This window comes from Coloeus monedula (genome assembly GCF_965178545.1).
Source record: "Coloeus monedula genome assembly, chromosome: 11".
In the NCBI taxonomy this organism is placed as follows: domain Eukaryota; kingdom Metazoa; phylum Chordata; class Aves; order Passeriformes; family Corvidae; genus Coloeus; species Coloeus monedula.
The window spans coordinates 15,117,830-15,140,481 of record NC_138791.1 but is presented as its reverse complement, the minus strand read 5'-3'; the positions used below and the strand labels follow the sequence as shown (position 1 = coordinate 15,140,481).

General features: G+C 41.7%; 1 protein-coding gene across 1 annotated transcript in view; it reads left to right on the top strand.

Annotated features, from left to right (window-relative positions):
* The window catches only part of MAGI1 (membrane associated guanylate kinase, WW and PDZ domain containing 1), a gene marked incomplete at its 5' end in the record, with an annotated part of 290,109 nt that overhangs the window by 209,413 nt on the left and 58,044 nt on the right, over nucleotides 1–22,652 (top strand). Inside the window, 6 exons of the mRNA XM_082288537.1 lie at nucleotides 5,464–5,670; nucleotides 8,517–8,727; nucleotides 12,128–12,210; nucleotides 15,025–15,063; nucleotides 19,487–19,544; nucleotides 21,780–21,868. Of these exons, the coding sequence (XP_082144663.1) occupies nucleotides 5,464–5,670; nucleotides 8,517–8,727; nucleotides 12,128–12,210; nucleotides 15,025–15,063; nucleotides 19,487–19,544; nucleotides 21,780–21,868 (687 nt within the window). The remainder of the gene's footprint in view (nucleotides 1–5,463; nucleotides 5,671–8,516; nucleotides 8,728–12,127; nucleotides 12,211–15,024; nucleotides 15,064–19,486; nucleotides 19,545–21,779; nucleotides 21,869–22,652) is intronic.

The window sequence follows — 22,652 nt, the reverse complement described above, 5'->3', positions numbered from 1 at the left end:
TGAATTTCCTCAAGGCAATTGCTAATCAATGTGCAGTTGCAGCTAGGTGAATCCCACAGACAGCAGCCAGATCTGTCATCTAAATGTGGAAATCTGTAGCAGAATGGGATCTGGGAAGAGAACAGACAAAACACTATGGCAGGAGCTCACTCCCAGGAACCAATTCATCCTGTGCTAATCAGACACAAGCACTCTTGCTGGATTAGATGAGCAGAAGCTCTTCTGCCAAAATTAAGGGTCAATTGTTTTGGTTCTTGTACAGTGCAGAGAAGAAGAGCTGCGTCTCAGAAAAGAAAACCATTACATTAACAATTACTTTTCAAGTCTTTGTGTCAAGGCCTTGCTTAATTTTGCTGCTTATCTCCAAGTGTCTTTCCCAAAATACCCATTTGCACCAAGACAGAAAGCTATGAAGTGCTTTTTAAAACATGAGCTATTAATGGAGTCCTTGTTAGCACAGAGTGGTCACTTTGAAGATCAGATGCACTTCTCATGGACACAGGGCCCTCTGTGCCACACAGAGGCCTTTGAGTTTCTTGGGATTTTTATAATTGCAGAATTAGACCTCACAAGTACGCATCAGTAAATTCAGAACTGCATGAACTCTTCTTGGTCCTTTGCTGAGACACAAATGTACTCCCAGTCCCAGGCATAGACATCTTTCCACCAGAAGGAAAGAGAATAGCTGCTGCAGAGCAAACACCTACAAATTAAAGTAACTCAAATACGTGCTTTGGGACCACATTCTTCAATTGCTGTAATTGCACCATTAGAATTAGTGCTCAAACTCATGTTTGACCTTGCAGTCAGCTCTTCTGCCTTCTTCTGCCCCTCCATGTCAGCTCCCTGTCCCCACCCCAGCAGCCTCCATGGTCTCCTCTTCTCTCTCTGCCTTAGTATCCATTCCACTTTTGAACCTGTTAGATTGTGCCTCTCTTCGTGTACATTTCTACCCATTCCAGAAACAGCATCTTGGCTGGCTGGAGTCCTTTCAACCCAAATGGATTTGAATTCAACAGTGTGAATTCAAGGTTTTTATGAAATATATTCATAGTTATTTTACGTAAGGGTAGCTAGTTCATGTATTTTTGTGAATTGTATTTTAAATTCCAGCTCACATAAACAATTTAGGGTGAGTTTACTGCCCACCAGGGGAATATTTATTAAGAATGCTTTGTTGTTTGAAATACAAGACAAATTTTCCACTGCCACTTGCTTTCTAAAACCTAAAGTTCCCTTGACTGACAGTGTTGCTTTAACTGAGGACAGGGGGGAAGCTGCTGTAGATTGCATTCATTGATTGTGATCACTGCTTGAATTGGCAGAGCAGGAAGTGTTATGATGATGAGAACTTGTCTTATTGTTGTGATAAGCTGCTACCGAAGTCTAATTACCGGGTGTGATGCTAAAATGTGTAAGCTGCTGACACTTAAAGATAAGGAGATGAAAAGAAAGCAACTCATTCCAAATAGCTCTTCTGTTTGGGTTTTTTCATTATTATTGTTATTTTTGTGCACTCTCCTGAGTGGTGCTTTAGAGTGCATGGATTAAGTAATAGATTTGGCTGCAGATGCTCCCATCAAACTTCAGCTGTGGTTAAGTAAGTTTTAAGCACCAAGGGACTGAATAAAATAAGGGTTAGTGAAAAGCGATGACAAGGGATTCAGTTAATGGTATGTGCATCTGCAGAGTGAATGTGTTGTTATTAGGTATTAGTTCAGGCGCTGTAGGCAAGATCCAAATGTGATTGAGAAGAGGGTTAGCTTTAGAGGCCCAGTTCCCATAGGAATCTGACATGGGAAAGTGCCATTCCTGCCACGCTGGCTGCTTTCAGAGCTGACATTTCCACAGAAACATAGAGAGTTTCCTGCAGTTTTGTTCCAGAAGTCTCCATTGTCTGGGAGACAGGCTGCTCCTTTCCAGCTCAGAGACATCCTGCTGGGGTCAGAGTCCTCAGAAGTTTTGCAGAGCTTCACCTGAGCTCAAGCACCCCAGGGAGTCCTGCCCTAACTGCTGTGCTGACTTCAGAAAATGTTTTGGGATCCTCTGGGATGACAGATGCTTGTGTATGCACATGTAACATGCTGTTAATAATTAGAGCTGATTGGATATTCAGTACAAATTACACTGGCTATGAAGTTAGCCCCTTCTTTAGGCTTACAAGTGGCTCACAAAACACTATTAAAGCCTATTTTTAAATGTATGTTTTTTCATAAACATTGATAGATTTAATTTGAACAAATAATGTCAAGTCTAAGTGTTGTAAAACTCTTGCTGGGCTGTTCACTGTCAGTTGTTAATGGAGCATGTTTGGATTTCTGAGTCACAGTGTAAATATTTTCTATTTCCAATTTTGAGGATGAAACATGAGGTTTGATGATTATTTTTACCAGTCCCCCCTAATAGTGTGTCTGCTCCCACACCCAGGCCCACATGCCATGTCTTCAAAATTAACTGCTTAGAGAAGAGAAGTAGGGCTGACTGCATCCAGCAAACATGAGGGAAAGACAGCATTTCCATTTTCTCTCGTTTTCCATGTCACCTGGGTTGGGGCATTCTTTTGAAGATTTTTCATCATGAGCTGGGTTATTTCCCCAACCTGTTTGTCCGTGTGTGAATCTGAAGGAAGAGCTCTGATTTTTTCAAATACTGACTCAGGCTTAATCTGCCTCCTGTGGAGAAAAAAGAAAAGTTCAGCCCCAGCGGTTACATTTCCTGTAAACCCCACACATGCAGAGCCATGCTCAGTTTCAGATTCATATTTGCCCTTTTTATATGCTCATTTATATTTACAGGGATCCTCTAAGACAGCACACTGTCTTGGTAGAAAGTAATTATTCACTAATATTAGTACCAACAACCATGTCTGGTTTGAAAAATGACTAATGATTTTGGTGTAAGAAAACCTGAAATACTTTAGAGAAGCCTGTTTTTCTGTTGACGAACAGCTCTCCATGGACTGCTAGGAACTCCAGCTTTGCTGTTGCTAGAGGAACTGAAGAGGAAAAAATTTTGAAGATACAATCATACATTTCGTTGTAATTGGAGGAGGGATGGTACCATCTGTGCTGTGTTCTTGTCCAGGGGAAATAAAACCCACACTATCAACATCTGTATATCCCCTTCATCCACTTTGTTGAATCCATCCTAAAGAATTCAACCATTTACAACAGACCCAAAATAACTTTTGCATAAAATAGTCATGTGCAGTGCTATAAATAAAAGTTGTTTTTATGTGTATGGCACACACATGACTCTTTCTGCTTAGCGGTTAATATCCTTAGAAAACTTTTTTTTTTCCCCCTGGAAAACCAAACAAAGAAACAACCAAAAAAAAAAACCCTACAAAATCCCAGAGTAGTATCATTCTTCATGAGAAATGCCAGAAGGATAGATGGGAGCAGGGTTAATTATCCTTTTTTTTTTTTGCCCACCTATGTTTGCACTGTCTGTCTCCCGTTCCTCCCCTTTTTGTATAAAACAGTCCTGCAGTATGTAGAGCACACGAATTATTTCTCTAGCAGAAACTGCAACCTGCTTGCCTCCGTACCCATTAGAGGCTCTTTCCAGAAGAAGTAATTTCCTTCTCCCCATAAATTATGCATCAATGTACATTTAAGATTCTGACATGATGAACAGAAGATGAAAGCGTTGCGAAGCGTTGCCGCTCCCGTGGAGTTGGATCCACATCACTGTGTACAGGCTGGAACACACCTTGTTAAGACAGACCTGCACGTGTTGCTGTCCTACTACTCCAGCTGTAAAAGCATGGAGGTGGGAGCTGCTCTGGCTTCTTGGGTCTCAGCTCTATGAGAAATACTTCACCTCACAGGAGGCAGTGGGGGGGAATGATTACAAGTGTTTCCTAAATGGTCTTCCAAGATGAACTCTGCCAGTCCAAATCAAGGTGATTCCAGCTCCTGATGGGTCCTGGTGATCCTCTTTCCAGGAGGATCTGCTCCATGATCCTGCCGGGCACAGACTGGCTGGCATCTTTCTGGGTCCTCCATTGAGAAAGGGGTTACGTTTCTCCTTTTACAGTCAGTGGGAATTTCACCAGACTGCCCCAATTCCTCAAATATGATGGAAAGTGATGTAGCAACTCCATCCAGGTTCCCTCAGGACTTGTGGATGCACCTCATCACTTCCCATGGACCTGTGCACCTTCAGGTTCCTTAGATGATCTCAAACCTCATCCTCTCCTGCAGTTGCTGGGAAAATATATACTGAAAAATTGAAAAATAACGCTTTCAGGTTATATATAGCCTGTGGAGATCAATAAAGAATGCAAATAAATGTATGTTTTAGAGAAGAATTTTGCACTGTTGCCACAATTGAACTATATGGGAGGGCATCCTTTGTGTTTTGTCATGTCAAAGGGCACAGGGAAAACTTTTAAGTCTACCCTTAGAATCCAAAGATGGCAAATAAAAATTAACAATAATTCCTGAAAGAGAAATTTTGGGGAATTTTATGTAAAACTGTTGTATATAACAGATCATTGCGTAAAAATTAAAAGATTCACCTTGCAGTAGGTCTGAATTCCTGTAATGCCCAGTGCTGCAGGAATAGATTCCAGACCTGATGTTGGAGAGAATTTCAGGGTAAATCAAGCACTGCTGTGGTGTGGAGAAGTGAAGCCGGGGCAGTGAAATACCTCAGTGCTGTTGTGGCGTGAGTGAACCTGCACTTACTCTGTGTCTCTTCCACGGTCACTTAAAGTGACAGGGAAGCACCCCAAGCACTTTGCACTGTTTCCATCACAGATGGATTCCGAGCATGTACTGGCGTAACTGGGGGTGCATCTTTGTCCCTTCAAGTTTAGCTTTAAGGTCTGGTTCTTCTCTTCTACCCAAGTTGACCCAACTGCTGAATTTCCTCTTTGAAGAAAGCAGAGCCATGTGGTATCTTTCCTTTTCTCTTCTTTGACTAAGTTTTCTTTTAGAGAGAGAATAGTTTTTGCTTCCAAATGTAACATCCCCCCTAAAAGAACCTGTGTATTAAAGCAGGCCATCGAGCCTTTCATCACTTCTCTTGGTGATAGCAGCCATGAATTTTTTATTTTCTGCAGGGCTCACTCCAGATCTGCCACAGCATTGTGTGGGTGCACAGATGTAAAAAGGCTACTAATTGAAATTCAGATGTAACAAGATGAAGTTTTGCTATTCACCATGACTGCCTTTTGTTTTAGCCCATGTACGCTCAGTGCACCTAAACAATGCCACCATTGCTTCTCCTTTTAGATACAACAAGAATAACTGAAAAGGCAAAAAATATTTCTGTGTCTGCTGTAGAGATTAAGTATGCGCCCCCAAAAACGGGAATGGCATGTGTTATCTTCTTTATTTACTTATCTGTGGGGAGGGATGGAAATTTTAATGGAACTATAAAGAAAATGAAATAGAAACCTTACTGCTATAAACTGTTCTGTTTTGAAGATGCAAATGTGTCTCTATTGCCTAGGTAACTATTATGGAACGCCCAAGCCTCCCAGCCAGCCCCTCAGTGGGAAAGTGACTTCCACCGATGCTTTGCAAAACCTGCAGTCTGGCTCCAAGCAGTCGACTCCAAAGCGAACCAAGTCTTACAATGATATGCAAAATGCTGGCATAGTGCATACAGAGAATGAGGAAGAGGATGATGTACCTGAAATGAGCAGTAGCTTCACAGGTAAAGCAAAAATACCACTCACTGTCCTTCAGTTAGGATACATGGGGAAGGCTTTTGGAGGGTATTTTGAAGGGTGGGTGTTGTTTTTAATGTGCTTTCTGCAGAGCTGTCAATGTCAAACAGAACTGGCCGACACATGAATGGCAGATGCGTGAACAACCCCATGCACAGCTGTGTCTTTCCAAAAAGGATTTGTGGGATTGAACTGGTTGAGACAAAAATGTGGAAAAGTTCAAATCCATTAATTGCAGAAAGGTTGGGGAAGAGTTAAGCTATGGTTGACAGTTACAAACAGTATGAAATGACTCAACCAGGATTACATTTGAAATTAATTATTGCACCTTCCTAAATATTTTGCTGTCCTTTGTCCTTCCTTGCATCTGGAGCTGCCTGTCACATAAAGTTACCGTACTAGGTCTTCTTCTCCAGGGTACCTCCCAGCAAATGGAGTGCTGCTTGCTGCAGGAATGAGATGGGTGCAAGTTCTGTATTTCATCGAGGTCTTGTGTCCTGCTGAACACAGATTTTGTTCCCGTCATGGCTATCATCAAGCCTTGGCTGAAAGATCACTGGAAACCTTTGCAATCTAAAGTCAAGTGCTGTGCAGGCAGATTCAGAGTAAAACACTATTGGAAATCTGTTGAGTTTCCGCCAAAATCAGCTGGAAGTTTGTGGAGCTCTTCCCCATGTCCCCAGGCCTAGCATTTGTTAGTACTTAGAGCATTGTTAGCTCAGTTTCAAGCTCTGAATTCATCTTCTGGGCTTCTTTTGAGGCAGGTACGGAGCAAGTATTATCCACACCTTCAAGCCTTTCCTAGCTGCTTGCTGTGGGAGCTCACCATAACTGGCACTGGGTCCTTTGTCCTCTGATCACTTTCTAGCACCATGAAAACTTTCCTTCCCAGCCTCTGATGAGTCAGAGGATCTGTCCTGCCAGTTCCTACCTGCCAGTGTCCTGGCTCTAACATCTGTTTAGAGCTTTAAAAGAATTTAGGCTGAGATTTAATTTTTGGTCCTCTGGGCCAAACTGTCAAATGGCTTTTGAGGGTTGTGCTCTGTTTGGCTGCTACCTGCTACACAGTTCCAACTCAAATTGCTCCTAGCCAGCCTAATTTCTCCCTCTCTCTGTCTCTGCTGACAGGTAATTGCCAAAGTTTGCACCGAGGGTGGTTTCTCACATGTTGTGACATGATAGCAGCCTCAGCCTTTGTCACAGGATCTGATTTTGGGAGGAAGCTGGTGGGAGATCTGTTGTTTGATTTACTTGCCGCCCATCTCAGTTTGGTGCCCCTGAAGTAGCTTGAGCATCATTTCTCTTCCTTGTTTTCCTTTGCAAGATGAAGTACTGGAAGATGAAGCTCATTTGTCACAACGTTATCACACCCTGGCCCCTTGCCTTCATTAAATGGGCACAGAATCAAGAAAAGAGTTATTTCTCCTATACCAAAGTGATTCCTTATGCTTATTTCACATGTAAGTGTGCTAGCCATATTAAAATGATCCTGCTTCCCTTGGAGACCTCTTGGTAACTTGTGTTTTCCAGATTTTGGCATGTTTATACTCTCAGTTTTAAGCTGGCGATGATTCTTTCATGCTTCTTTATCTTGTCATCTTCTACCTAAAAATATCAAACTCCAGGAGGGCTGAAAAGCAAGCACTGAGGGTACTGATATAGCCTAGATCTTTTTCTTCCTGTTCCTCCCAGTTTATTATGTTCTTCTCTTTTGGTAGTGGCAGCACACAGACTAGAATAATGAAGGAGCTATTTCCAGGGCTGTGGGCTGTGGATTGAGGATGTCCATGGTCTCTGGTGTGGAGAGCAGTGGTAAGGTTCTGTTTCAGTCCCACTCCTTGGGGACATGGCCAAGGGTGGCACTGATCTCTGTCTTTTGCTCAGTGTGTTGTCTGTGCTTGTACTGATGTTCTCAGGGGATGTGGAGGTACTGCCATAAACTTTCAACACCTTTCAAGAATCAAACAGAGAAAATTCCTTTGGTAGGCACAGGGTTAATTTTAGAATTCGTCTGTTGTTGCCAAAACCTCTCTGTGAAGGAGTGAGGGCATGGACCTGTTTATTGGGGAGCATTTACTGTGATTAGTGATGGAATGGATGAGCAGCAGTGTTTCATGGATACAGCTCAAAAGTGCATGAATACAAGCATTAGAAATATTTCCTTAGAGGGAGAAGGGCCAGATAAAGCATAAAATACTCCTGACTGACTTTGACTGGAAGAATACTGTGATGAGCTGTGGAATAAACCTCCTCAGACAGCAAGAACGGGCACTAGTGAGCAGCAACACGTGGACACATGGTACAGTGCTGACATTCATTATAATTTTTAATTTAAAATAGCATACTGCACTGAAGATATTCACCATCAGGTTGTTGAATTTGAGCTTCTGGCAACATTTTGCACATGTAAAATCTCCTCTTTTGATCATTCTTCAAACAGGAAATTTTATCCTCCTAATCCTGTCCCACAATTGGCACTGCAGGAGTGAACCTGTAAGCTTGCTCGAAAGCACACTGAGCTCCTCTACACCAGTGAGCCTCAGACAGCTTAGAAGAATTTGGTACCTCAGCAGGGCCTGTTGGAGCAAACACGGGAGCTGATCACAGCTCCCGATTTGCTCAGCAAGGGTCTGGCTGCCAGAGTGTGTGTGGGCAGGGTGAGCTCACCCCTGCTGCCACAGAGACTGCTGGGGCACTGCCCTCACTTCATCTGTTGCTGTGTCTTGTGACTTAAAAGTCAAGGAGAGGAAAACTGGTAGGATAAACCCGGAGGAGCAAACCGGGGAAGAAAAAGACTGATTCTCACTTTTATCTGTGCTCGTTTCTTCTGCAGCAGAGTCTGGTGACCAAGACGAGCACAACACGCAGATCGTGAGAGAGGCAGCCCCACCGTCTGCGATTGAGAGCCACACCCACGTCCCCACCACGGAACCATCTCAGAACCTCCCTCAATACCTACCTCCTTCTGCCGAGGATAACCTAGGTCCTCTGCCGGAAAACTGGGAGATGGCCTACACGGAGAATGGAGAAGTCTATTTTATAGAGTAAAGCACATTTTTGTTGTTCTAATTCCATCTCTCTCCCTCTCTTTGGGCATAAGTAAACCTCCGTGGATGCGTTTTGTGTGTGTACGTGTGTGTATTAAATATTTAGTGTATACTGTTATGTTGCAGAGCTGTTAGTTCTTTACAGCTTCTGAAGGGGGTTTGCATTTCCTGTTTGGATTAACATCGAAATTACTCCTGAGTTCCAAGGCAGTGGGAATTGCTTGTTTCATGAGGGTAGTTACAAAAGCAACAGACACTTATAAAATACGGGCCAGTTGTTTTCACAGGTGGAATGAAAGTTCCTAATTGGAAGGGCTGAGACTTTATTTCTGGTGCCTGCCTCTGTGTGTAATGCAGCAGAGGGGATTCCTCCAGTCCTGTGTGCAGGCAGTAGAGCCAGGCATGGACTTTGTGTGTTGTGGCCTTGTCACAGCAAATGGGCCAAATGTGTTAATGTTCTCCAGTGGTTTGCAAAAGTTACAGCTCAGTGCAGGGTAGGCACAGCAAGTTTGGTACGCCAATGCCTTATGCTCTGCAGTCTGCCTAAGAGCTGATTGCTGTCAGCAGTTTTATGATGATATTGATTTTTTTCATGCCATAAATAATAGTCTCGAATTATACTTGTCTAAATTTATTGAGGTAGGAGTAACTTATAAAATAGGACCTGTTAGTGTCAGAGATGTCTTGCACAGAGTTTAGCTAGACATTAACACTCAATTAGCCTTTGAAACTCAAGCCCTTAGCTGCCGAGCAGAAGAAGGAGTGAGGAATTGATTTTGGATTTGATGGTCTGTTTAATGCAGTTGTGGAAACTGTACCAGAAGCCAATGCCCAGTTACTCCAGAAGATCTTCCTCTGCTAATTACCCCTCTCTCCTGTGGAGAGTTATGCTGGATCAGGGTTGTGAGGGCAGCAGTTCTGCCTTGTCATCAGGAGAGGGGACTTTTGGACTGGGCCAGGGAAAGGTTCAAGAGCAGGTTTTCCTTTGGCTTCAGTGGCAAGGGAACACATTAGAGAAAATTGCCAGAAGATCTGAGGAGCTGGGATGACTGAGGGCACCACAGCAGCCCTTCACCAGCTGGGAAAGGGATGCTCTAAAAAAGGCCATTTTCCAGGGCACTCTCAATTACCTGAAGAGGCTCCAACAGTCCCCAAGTGTAAGACAAGGTCGAAAAGGCAAAATGCAAATTCTCATTAGGTGAAACCAAGATGTGTACATTACCCTGAGCATGGCTTTCTGCCCCTCACTGTGTCCTCAGGGTGCCTCATTATTTGATGTACTTTCTGGCCTTTATATATAGAGCAGCCTAATAGCCTGTTCAGCCTGCCATTTTCCCTTCCTGGGCAGCATTTCCTGCTCAGATGATGAGTAGTAAATGCTGCCCAAGCTCCCCTTTTTGACCCCACAGGGGCCCCTGCTGTCCTTCCTTACAGGTGTTTTCATTGGGGGTTCTGCTGCCACCACCAATTTCCCCAAACCCAGCCCTATGGCTGCTGTGTCTGTGTTCTCCCAACAATGCAGGACTGTAGCACCTCTAAATAATTTGTCAGACCTTTTGGAGGAGAATCATGTATGTGTTGGGAAAACATAGCCTGTACACATAGGCCCATGCGATGTGAAGGTCTGGTAGCTGCACCTGCTCCCTCCCTGCAGTGCAGTTTGAGGATACATTCCCATGAGGCTGATTTTGTGCATGAACCTGTTGGTGTGGATGCAGCACTGAATGACTGCAGTTCTGTTAATTCTAACGACACCCTGAGCCTAGAAACCATTTAGCTTGATTTGTACCAGATCAAGAAAGTGAACTAGGGAGCAGTGTGGACCCAAGCCAGCTCAGATGTGTGTTCCAACATCTGTGTTGCTTTGGGTATCAAGTCAGGGTGCTGAAGGGAGCAGCATGAGCTTGTGCAGAATCAGTGCAGGTCCAGTGGGGCCAGGGCTGTGTGTCAGATAACCAATCCCAATTTAGCTGAAGCAGTTTGGCTCTTGAGATATGTTTCTCTGGTGCTTTAATTGGGATTTTCATTACACAGCATATCCCAGTCCCATGTTACCTGTGCATGTTACAGGTCTAACACAATCCTTTCCATCTAAGTGTGTGATCTGAAAGGTGTTTAGCTAAATTTTCTGTGCCTCAGCAAACTACACTGTTGTGAGCCTTGGGTTAGCGAGTACAAAAGTGCAAGAAATATGCAAATATTCTATTGCTCTCCTCCCACCACCCTCCTTCTCAGCTAGACTGCAGATTTGCTTATTTATAAGGTGGCAGACCCCCTCTGCTTTATTTTTGTTAATTTCCTGACTTGCTGAATTTCTGCTATTCAGTTTTCTAGGTGCCGATTAATTGCCCTGAAGCACCCATAAGGATTAAACACATTTGCTCATCCTGCCTTGGGAGGGCTGGGTAGTAGGATGTGTAAAACAAGGACCTTTTATTTACTCAGATCCTGGGAGCAGGGCTGGCCCCTTTTCTTCCAGTACAATACAAGTTTGCTGGTTGGTTGTTAGTTCCTCAGGGATCATGGCCCTCATTACAGAGCCCTCATGAGACTGTTGTGAGGCTAAAGTTCAGTTTGTAAACCTCTTTGAGACCTTGATGGAGAAGTAAATAGCATTACTACGGTATTGAAACTTAAAACTGTTAAGCAGTGTTAAAGGCTAAGCTAGATAAGTGATATCTCAGGGACTGGAGGGATATCTTTGTAGGTTGTGTCTAAGATGACACCAGGTTGTAGAGGAGGCATTATATTGCCAGATTGTCTTCTTAGGCAAATGGAATTATGGCAGGAAATAACTTATAGAAAAATGTGTTTTAAGCCTATTTACTGTGCAGCCTTCACCTCTGAGACTGACATCATGAGGTTGTCAGGGGACTTGTGGAAAGGAAGAGTTGAAAGTAAAGCTGTTCAGCTTCCACCAAAGGCTTAGACAGAACATTTTTATTTGTGTAATCATAAAGTTGATCAAAACCATTTTTGACTAATGCTTGGGTCAACTCTAGACGTGTCAAAGGTCTTTTGTAGGAACAAAGATCACTGCGTAATTTAGTGAGGAAGGGAAACTTCTGCCTTTAGCTCAAAGACAGCTCTTGGAATTAAAAAGCAAGCCACCAAAGACAAAAATTTGGAAATTAATATTATAATATTGCAGCATTCACATGCCTCTTCCCAGTCAGGAGTGCTGATTTGTATATTTTCACTCATTTGTGTTTTCAATGCCAAAGTTCTTATGATTTGGTTGACTAGTTTGCACAACATCAAATTGTAGAGCTGTTTCTTTGAATCAACAGTGTGCCTTCAGGTCTGTTGAATAATAAAGAGGATATATACTTTTATGTCAGGGATACTTCAACTCTGCTTTATTAACAAAGGTCATATTTCCATTTTTGGTTTCCAGCCATAACACAAAAACAACATCTTGGCTAGATCCACGGTGCCTGAACAAACAGCAGAAGCCTCTAGAAGAATGTGAAGATGATGGTAAGAGACTAAAATAGTGATATAATACTGTGTTTGGTCTCTTCCTAGGTAACTTTTTCTTTTCCTTCTCTCTTCCTAATAACTAGTATTCAGAAAGACTTTTTTTTTTAAAAAAAGAGGTTTATTAGTAAGTACATAGAGACAATATCCATTATGTTGTAAAATTGTTGTGAATGTAAAACAGCCATTGAGGTGCCAGATAATTTAATAAAAATCGAGGAGGTGCTACAAGTAAGAGGCCTCTGTTTTTGCAAAGGCATTTGAAAAGTCACTGATGTTCAACAAGACTCAAAGCTGTCTGACATGTTTGCTCCTTGGATCACTGTGTGGGAGGGAACAACTGAGTCTCTGCATGCTCTGCTGTGTTATGCTTCAACTGCTTCACATGGATTGAGAGAGTTATGTCATTATTTCCTTGTTTGAGCAGAAATAACTCAATTGCTTCACTTCTACTGTTAAATGCTGACAGTCTGCGCAGTGTTGTGATTGCTGAAAACAAATTCCATTTGAAAGTGTAGATTTCTGACGCTGAAAATTTGCAATGATAAGATTTTGTATTCCTTGAGATGTTGGAAATGCAAGCCACTGTCCGATTTAGAGCAGCCAAATGCAGGACTGTTAAAGGAGGTTCTTTCCTTTAGGAGATGCTGGAAGAAAAAGGGAATTATGAAAATAACTTAAATGTTTGGAAAAACCTGTGAGGGAATTTTGGTCTATTGACCAGGAAAGGTGATGGTATTCAAATACATAATCTTGGCTAATACAGTACTATCATGGTAGACACTTCTTAAAAATGAAGGAGTTTCCTTCATCAGTGTTGGTGCTGTCCTTGTAAAATCAGTTTTCATAATATGATTAACCTCCTACTGGTGTCAGTCATCTCAGTAAGAATCACAATTTTATTTCAGAAAAGAATCAACTCAATCCCTTTTCACTGTTAGGTTCTACTCTGGCCTCCAGAACTGCTGTTACTGTTTTTACACATGCAGTTTTTCAACCTCTCCTATCTTTCACTGGTGAGATTTTGCAGTGTGTGAGAATTTTCCTCTGCAGTCTTGGCTGCTGTGATGAAGCAGGTCACCAACTTCCTAGTGCACAGTGCAGGATACCCTCAAACTACAGGGATGTGCCAGGCGAGGAGCAGCCACGAGGCTACTGTACCACGAGGCTACAGAGGGTGACAGAGCTCCTCTGTTACACAGTTCTAAGTCTCCTTGCAGAAGGGAAAGTCTTTATCTTGTCCTCTTAGCAATTGTAAAGCAAACATTGGAATAATTTGCTTAATTTGGAACAGAAACATACAGCTGGTATTATTGTATTTCATTGAGTTCATAATTTTGGAGAGCAGTGGCATCTTTGTTTATCAACTTCTTAAAATCAGCTAATTTCATCTTCCCACACACCCCTTCACTTCATTCACCAAGTTGCTCATTAATGGATATTTTTAACATTCAATAGTTAAACCAGTTGCTTCATAGTTACAGCAGGGCTCTGCATTGCTTTGCTTAGCTGCTCTAATATTGCTTAGCACATAAGAATAATTATGTTTCAAAAAACAAAGAGGAGAGAAGGTTAGTTTTGGTGCATCATAGAAGCTGGACATTTTTTGGCAAGGGTCACTTTTGTGTGTCATCCCACAAAAGTCAGTGGGATGACTCCTCTGTTTTGTTTGCTGTGTGTGCATGTGAGTTGTCAGGCTCATCCCACCCTCTTTATGAATTTAATAAATGTTAGATGTTGTTTCAGATTTGTTTGGGTGCAGTTGCCTTGTGCTTTTGCTTCGTCAGGATACATGTCCCTGACAAAGTTTTTGCTTGTCTCCAGTTGTTTAGGCTATCAAAAGAAATTGCAATTTGTATTTCACACTAATGGTCCCAAACAACTGCTTTGATAGAATATTTTGCAAAGAGGTCATGGAAGTGGTTTTTTGGGTGTTCAGATGTTGCAACCCTACATTTTCTGGTTGCTTCTGTCATTCATTTATGTGGCTTAAACTTTGGGTCCAAGATTGTTTTTACCATCTTTGTTCTGGTTTTGTCACCATCTTTCATTTTCAGACTGCATTGTTATTATTTATAGGCTAAGCAATACTTTAATCATCTGTGTCACTGTTAACTTATGAATATGGAGCAGATAATGATAAATGGAGCAACAGCGAATATTGATGGCTTTGTGTCTTTGAAAAATGATGTGATCTTTGTCCCAGGTGCCCTGCTAAAACTGGTGCATTCCTGTCTGTGCCTCACCAGTGCATCTGGACTGTGGGTCTGTGCCTCCAGTTTAACAAGGCACTTCACTTCATGTCTATCTTAAATCATCTGAGTAGGACAGTGAAGTCTTTTGGACCTTGTAGGCACATAAATTCAGTTGCTGTCTTGAAAACCTTGCTACATTAGTCCTTATTTAGGTGCGAGGTTTTCCTCTCAGATTTCTTCATTAGTATCCAGGTCTGGCCTTATGATAGATCCTTGTGTCTGTAGAACAGATTGCCAAGGTCAGACCGTACGGATCTGAGGGAGAAGCCTCACTACAGTGAGAACATCACAATTGCACGACTTTGCCATATCAAACCATGACATGGAAGTAGTCCATTGATGCAGATGTTTTGAGAGTACAAGAACCAGTTCTTTCATTATGTGCATCAGACCCATCAATATTCTGATCACTGGAGTGTGATAAATGGAAAGCTTGGGCTCGGTGTGTAGAAAATTAGTGCTGGTTCTGCTGTTTGCTGTAGGGAATTTCTTGCTTGGTGCTGGTATCTGAAATTTTCTTTTAATTTTTTCTGTCTCATTTACTGCTCTTCCCTTGGAGAAGAAGGGGTACACACGGAGGAACTGGACAGTGAACTAGGTAAATCATCCATCTCTTGTTTTGATATTTGACTTCAACTGCACTGTTTTTAGCCTTTAATTACTTACTTTCTCCTTTGTATCATTTTGCATCTTTCAGTTGGTTTTTTTTTTTTTTCAACAAGAGTAATTTATCAGCAAAACTTCCCCAGCGCACAGAGCATTTATTTTTCCCTAGCTTCAGATCTGCAGTGATTTTCTTACTGATTCAAAGTTTGAAGAAAGCTAGAGAGCCCTAATCTTGCAAAGCTGATTTGAAGCCAATTTCTTCTGGACTCTGCAGAAGTCAGGGTCTTTTCCTTTGGCATCTCTGGCTCCAGGAAAAAGCTTATAGATGCCAAAGCTGAAATGAACTAGCTCATGATGCTTTTTCACTGGGGCTGAAGACATTTCCCAGACAATAGAAGCCAAGTGTGATTCAGAAAGTTTAAGTATTGCATTGGATGCTTTGGCTGAGCTTGGTGAATGAAACAGCTTAAAATTTTCCCTCAGTCAGTGATTTTATAAACAGATGATTTTCAATGATGTGGTACACTTTTATTTGCTGCATCTCTTTGTGAAGGATGCTGTCTTGATATCTAATCTCAGCAGTGCTCATTGTGTTTGTACTGATGGCAGAGGTAGTTGTTATTTCTGTTCAGCTATGCTCTAGTGCACTCGGAGAGCTGAAAGGATAAGAGGTTACATAGGATTTTATTTCCACTAGGACTATTATTGCTTTTAAAAAGGACTGTACTTACAGTTCATAGTACTGCAGACTGGAGGAATTGTATTACCAGAGAATTAAGCTCTGGTTTCTGTAATGACTTGCAAGTAACTGTATTCTGCTCCCTGCTTCTGTGTGATGGATACAGCCTCAGCAGCTAGCAGTGGACTTGGAACACTGCTCCACAAATGGTTCTTCTGAATAATATGCCTGGAATAATGTTGGAGGCCCAACTTCTTATAGAGCCAGAATTTGAAAGAAATGACAATTTAAAGACGAATGCAGTCTCTTTAGTGGTACAAGTGTTATGTGCAGACCAAGTAGCATCAGAAGTAGGTGGATGCACGCCAACAATCTGCAAAGTGTTCTCATAAGGGTCTTCACAACAGTGGCTTAAAATGAGAGGGAGGTTTTGAAAAAGCAAATTTAGAGGCAATATTAAACAGAAAATACCCTTCTTTCAGTCTGCTATCAGGAACTAGTGCAAGAGCAGAGCTGAAAAAATAGATGCAGGAAAACTCATTAGCTGATAAGCCTGACTCCGGATCTGCAGGCACTTATGTGCACAAGTGTTTTGCTGGAACATCACGAGATGTTCCCTTTTTTTCAATGCAGATAAGCTTTATTGAGCTCACAGCCCGTCAGTACGCTGTTGAGATGAGCAAATGTTGCAGTGTAAAGAAAGACATTTTCAAATTACTCAATTGGTTACAGCAACATTAGGGAAGGGGCATGAAAACGTAGTATAGTTATAATAACTCAGGTTAGTAAAAACTGGATGGCAACAGCTGTTTAGCCCCTTAACTTATCAACAGTTTCTGTTCTAAATATAAGAAGATTATGACGTAAGGCATTTTCACAACTTCTTGTTTTCTAAAGAGCTATGGAGTAGTAGGTCACCTCATTTTAACAGAAGGTTGTTCTTCAGACACAAAAACTTAACCTTTAAAGCAGAAATTGACTTGGCTTGGACCAACCCTCCTGGCTTCACAGGGAGCAGTAAGAGCTGAGTGTGCCGAGTTCCTCTCCAGCTCCTTCACAGTAATGCATGGCTGCAACTGAAACTGTTGGCTGGAGAAGTAATTTTTTAGGAATCCATCCAGCTTCTCTGTATGTAGGGCAGGATACTAGAGCATCTCAACAGGAATCCATGTACTTATCCAAGGCTTAAAATTGTGAAATTAGATATTTGTCCATTGAATTTACCTGCTGATAAATGCTCTGAGACTGCATTGGTGCTGCATGGATGTACCAAAATAAAAACCATATGGCTCACTCAGGCTCCTAATGATGCAAAATGTTTTTTGAAATCTCATCTTTGTGATAAAATCTAATGCTCTTGATCATCTTCAGTTTGGCAGGAGAGACAGAGGAAAGAGATTCATTTAAAGCAGCTAAGAAGCTAGACTGCAACATGGCTGTGGAGAATATTGCCTTTTGCTTTAGAGCTGGAAGCTTGTAGAAGTCAAAAAGTGCATCTATATAATCAGCAAGAAATGTGTTAAAATTTAAAACTGCAGTTTTGTATATTGTTATATCTGAAAACATGGAGATTTGTTCCTTAAATGAAAAGCTGCAGAGACAGTAAACTGGAAAGATTTTGGCATAGTGCCATTTTTGGGGTTAGGAAGGTGCTGGTGTTCTGATCTTTTGTGAAAATGCTTTAAAAGGGAAGAAAAAAAAATGAAATTTAATATCAAAATCTTTTGTGAACAGAAGAAAAAAACCAAAAATTTTTGCTTAAACTTTAAAAATAAAAAAGCACTTAACAGTCCAAAATAGACAAAAGATATTTAGCATGAAAAATGGTGGAACTCATTTGAAGGCATTTGTGCATTACTTCTCCTTTCTCTCATTGACTTTTTGTTTTTCTTTCACCCCAACTTGATCTCTTTACCATTCTACTTTCACCATAGTGCAACAAAGTAAATGGCTGCAACAGCTTGTGATTTTCCCAACTGCATGCTAGGTCTTAATTGAATTGCACTGAAACTCTTGGAGCCAGACCCATGGTGTTTTCACCTTCTGGGACTCCTCTGGAAACCTGAGAGTTCCCTTTGTGAAAATACTTTCAAGATTGGCCTCTAGCTTTCTGACTTTTTCTCAGATAAATTTGCAGGATGTAAAGGAATATATGATACTGAAGCGTTCGATCCGCTGATAAAATCATGGAGTTTTTTCATGCCCAAAAGTTAGCATTGGCTTGCATTTAATGGCTTATGTCTCAAGGAATCCAAAGAATAAGTTAAACACAATGAGGATAAAATAATGATAAGAATGGAAAACCTACCCATTACCTGCAAATAAAGGACATGTGGAGCAAAACCCATAGAAATTGATTTCATCTGATCTCCAGCCAATTCTGAACGCAAACATAAACTTTGAGTAATTAGTCCATGTGTGTTTGTATAGATTCTGTTCCTCTCCAGTCTGGAGATATTTCTATCCTTATGGCAACATTATTCTAATTAATGGGCCATTGTTGATTGTATTGGCTCAGCAATTGATGCCATTAATGGAAATAAATCTCTGCATTTGATAATGAACAGACATAGATTGCTGTCAGTGTTGAAAAATTTCATGTTAAATTTTGATGAATTATTTTGCATGGGGTATTTGAACTTGTGTTATCCAACAGTGTTGTTTTTTTCTAAATTTAAATGAATGTGCAGAGTTGGTAGGACCACATGTGCACAGTTTTTAGTGTGGTGGAGCCCTTTTCTGAGTTGTTTCACAGTATTACACAAACACGCCACTGTATTGTTAAGTGGATGATTATTTTGTTACCTCCAGCCAATGGGAACATTGTGTTTAAATGAGTGGCACAAGGATCAGGCCCTTAAGTAACACATACAGCTTTAATAACCCTCCGTTGGATGCTGAAGTGATTGCATTACATTCACTAATTATAGTTAATGTACTATCTACAGTCTAGAAAATCAGCAGGAACAAAAGTGGATACATTTCCAAATGTTAATTTCATCTTCAGAACTGTTTTTTGTTAATTATGGTAGTGAAAAGAAGGAAATCTCCGTTACATGTGACTGTGGCAATGTGTGTTCTTACATGAAGTGCTGTGCAGTGAAATACACCCATGCGTGCCAGCCCCTCTTGGCTGGGTTCCATATGGTGGCATACATGTTAAAACCATCTTGTCCTGGTTTTGTATTGGGCTCATGTCTGAGTGATGCAAATCCCAAAGAAAGGAGTAAAAAAATCCTGTTTTCTGCACTGGTGAGCATAAATGGTTCAGCCCTGGTACAGAAGGGGGAAGTGGTCTCTGTCAGTGGGCTACAATTTTTTGCCATAATCTCACCCACCTTTGTGGATTGGTGTTAAAATGCATCTGGCCTTTCCTGCATTAATTTCCCCTGCAGTGCCCCATCCAGGATCACTGGCCATGGTGGAGAAACCAGGGGGTACTTGAGGCAGTCCTAGACAGGAAATTTATGGAGCATTTGCTCATTTAATGCAAAAAGCAAATCAAAAATTGACCAGTGCTTGTGTCTTCCCAGCGATGTGCTGACCCAGCACAGGGGGTACAGGCTGGATGTTGGTGTCATGCTGTGCCAGCCCTTCAGAGGGAGCTGTGATCATTCTGAAAAGTACCCAAACAAGGTCCGAGCTACTGATGAGTTTTGCACATTGGGCAGGAGCAGCTGCCTGTCAGAAAAAAAAACTGCCTTGGAGGCTTCAGTAATGCTTTTTCTATTTCCAGAGTTGCCTGCTGGTTGGGAGAAAATTGAGGATCCCGTATATGGTGTCTACTATGTAGAGTAAGTGCTGCTCCCCATTTCAGTGTGGCTGTCAGATGGAGGAGGCTTTCCCTGCACCCCACTCTGTGCTTTGTTTGTCACATCTCAGACAGAGGAGGAGACCTTGGCCCCTTACAGGCTGGGGGTTGTTATAGGATCTGGGAGAGGGCAGCCCTGTCTGGCCATTCCCCATCCACACTGGAGTGGGAATGGGCTCAGGAGACACAGGAGTGCCCTGGGGAGGGGGTTGAGCTCAAGGAAGACAGGAGCAATCCAGGGTTGGGATGTGCAGGAGCCCCAACACCTCACAAAATACTTCTATCCAGAGAACATTAACAAGTGTGCAATTAACTGAGTTCGCTCGCCTACATGCAGAGCTACGGTCACAAAATGAGAGTACAAAGCAATCCACCAGCCAGTTGTGTCAGAAGACACCCAAAAGGATGGAGAAGATGGTGTGGCCAAACAGCCATGGCAGAGGCTCTTCCATCATGCTGTGTTGTTGTGAATAGAATTGGAGGTTTAATGGGACTCTCTGTGGAATTAGAGCAGCTTCTCCTTTATCAAGATGTCAGATTGCTCCTTTGGGAAACCAGAGATCTGAGTTTTGTTTCATCACTGACCCCATAAAATGAATTTTTAATTATGTGTATACTCCTGTCTAGTAGGATGGCTCATGATAGCCCTCAGAATAGACATGGAATACAGTTTCTGTCTGCTTTGGCTCATTTCTGACCCTACCATCTGTGCCTAAGGAAACAAGGTTAGCAAACTGTGTGATTAAGTCTCGACATTTATTTACCAAAGACATCAAGAATATTTTTTGGCTATTAAATGCCATGGCAAGAGGTCTTTAAAGGATTTTTCCCTGTCACTTTATATACACATGCCAGTTCTTTTTGTGGCACTGCTTACTGATTGAATTAAATCAAAAAGTAACTGCAATAAGACATAATTTTATTTTACTTGCTGTCTCTAAGCTAGCAAGATGGTTATAATTTTAGCATTTGTCTCCGTCCCTTCAAATCAGGCACTCTGTTATTACATAATGGCTTTTATTGAGAGACAATTCTATCACAAAAAGGTTTATATCATTTTTAAAGTAGTTATCGTTTTTCTTATCTCTCCGAAGATATCTTGAAATGGGAAATCTTTTACAGAACTCATTAACTTGTTTTTTATTTAGTAAGTTAAATATTTTTCTAGTGATTTAGTATTGATCTTTAGCAGAAAAATTTCTGAACATAAATCCCTGGAGTGCTTCTGTCACAGTTACTTGAAAAAAGCGGTTGGTTTTCACGTGGGGTTTTTTTATGAAGACATACTGGATAGGAGACAATAGAATAGCAAGTTCTCAATGGTAAACTTTGCTTTACATATGAAGATAGCTTTAAGGTAGTATATTTTTCTGAGATTTACCTGTTCCTCTGCTGTAGCAAAATCACTACTGAAAATGGCTCCTGAACAGTAGAGGAGCCATTCAGGGAGTCCCAAACCTGCCCCTGCCACCCCAGCATCTGTGGCTGCTGTTCATCACTTAGTTTCATAAGGTTGTTCATCCTCTGCTGAGTGCATGCCTTGTCTGCCATGCTGGCACTGGGCTGATTTTTTTTCTTGTCCTGGAATTGGTAAGAAGTATTGGCTTTCAACATCTCATAGTGTTTAAAAGCTGCCTAAGGAAAGCAGCTGAAGTTTCACTAAATGCTGGCTTCCACTGGGAGTATTTGCTGTTGGCTGATTCTGGATAGATTTTGATCTATTTGGAGCCCATCTCATAGCCTGCATCCCTGCAGATACTTTTAAGACACCCTGTGTGCATTGATCAGATCGCTGACAGATGTTGGAGTTTGGTTTGTTTGGTTTAGTTTGGTTTTGTTTTTAACTTGGGTGCGCCAGGGAATGACTGCACCTCTGGGAATCTAAATAAAGCAGGGATGATACAAGCCTGTCTTTTAAAATGCAATCAGACAGAATGCCTTTCCTGCTTTAATCTCATTTTTCACAGATAGATCACTACATTAATGTCTTTGAAGGAATTAGCCATTCCTACTCAAGACATCATATCAATACCAGAATCCCCTTGTTTTTCTAAGTACTCTTTTTGGCACAACTAGATGAGCCTTGCTCCACATCCACTGCTGTTGAGTGTGTTTGGTATTTTACTCCTTTCCTCAGAAAGAGGAGTTTCAATGCCTGGCCCTCATTCCTGCTTGTTCCATAAAGGTTTCCTAATTCATTGCTCTTTTTCATCTCCAGCCACATCAACCGGAAGACACAGTATGAAAACCCAGTTCTTGAAGCAAAGAGGAAGAAGCAGCTCGAACAACAGCAACAGCCTCCAGAAGGTTGGCACCCTTGAGGGCATGGTGTATGGGGTGTTCATGAAGGAATGCCCTCCCTTGCCATGGCATCACCATGCCAATGTGTTTGTCCTTCCCTCCGTGGCCTTAGTGTTTAAAGGCAAAGTGATGTGCGTAGGAAAGGCTGTGTTTGGCCTTCACAGAAGATGTAGCAAAGGAGAAAATCTAAACTGTATCACTTAAACATAGGAGGTTTCAGCCTTGTTGAACAGGAGAGATTTTTCTTTGTATGTCCTTTATTTCTGGAAAGTTTCTAGACTTCCCAGAAACAACTAAAACATGTTTTCCTCTTCAGTCTGCTCCATCAAGTTAGTCACTGTAGCTGGTGTTGTTCCAATCTGCACTGGGACTCAGGCTATCAAAGGGGTTGAGGAGTGGGCACTTACATGCACTAGACAAACCCTGCATGAGAGACTTCTTAAACTGAGACCTTTGTATGCTGTCAGGCTCTAAAATTTGAAGTAATTGCCTTATTTTGAAACACTTTTTTTTATTAATTTCCTCCCTCCTGCCCCCTTTTTTTTCCTTCTCACTTTTTACATTTTTTTCTTCAAATGCAGTCCAACTGCAGTGAGGGCCATGTGGCATTTGGGGTTGTTCTTCTACTTAGATGCCATGAATGGCACAGGGAGTAGATTTCATTTAAATGTCAAGTCCACATAGATGCAAATCAAGTCCCAAGTTTGAGTGTGAGGTAGGATGTCCCAGCAGATGGATGAGTTGACCTGGATATAGAGATCCTTCAGGACTGGTTTTTGGACATCCCATT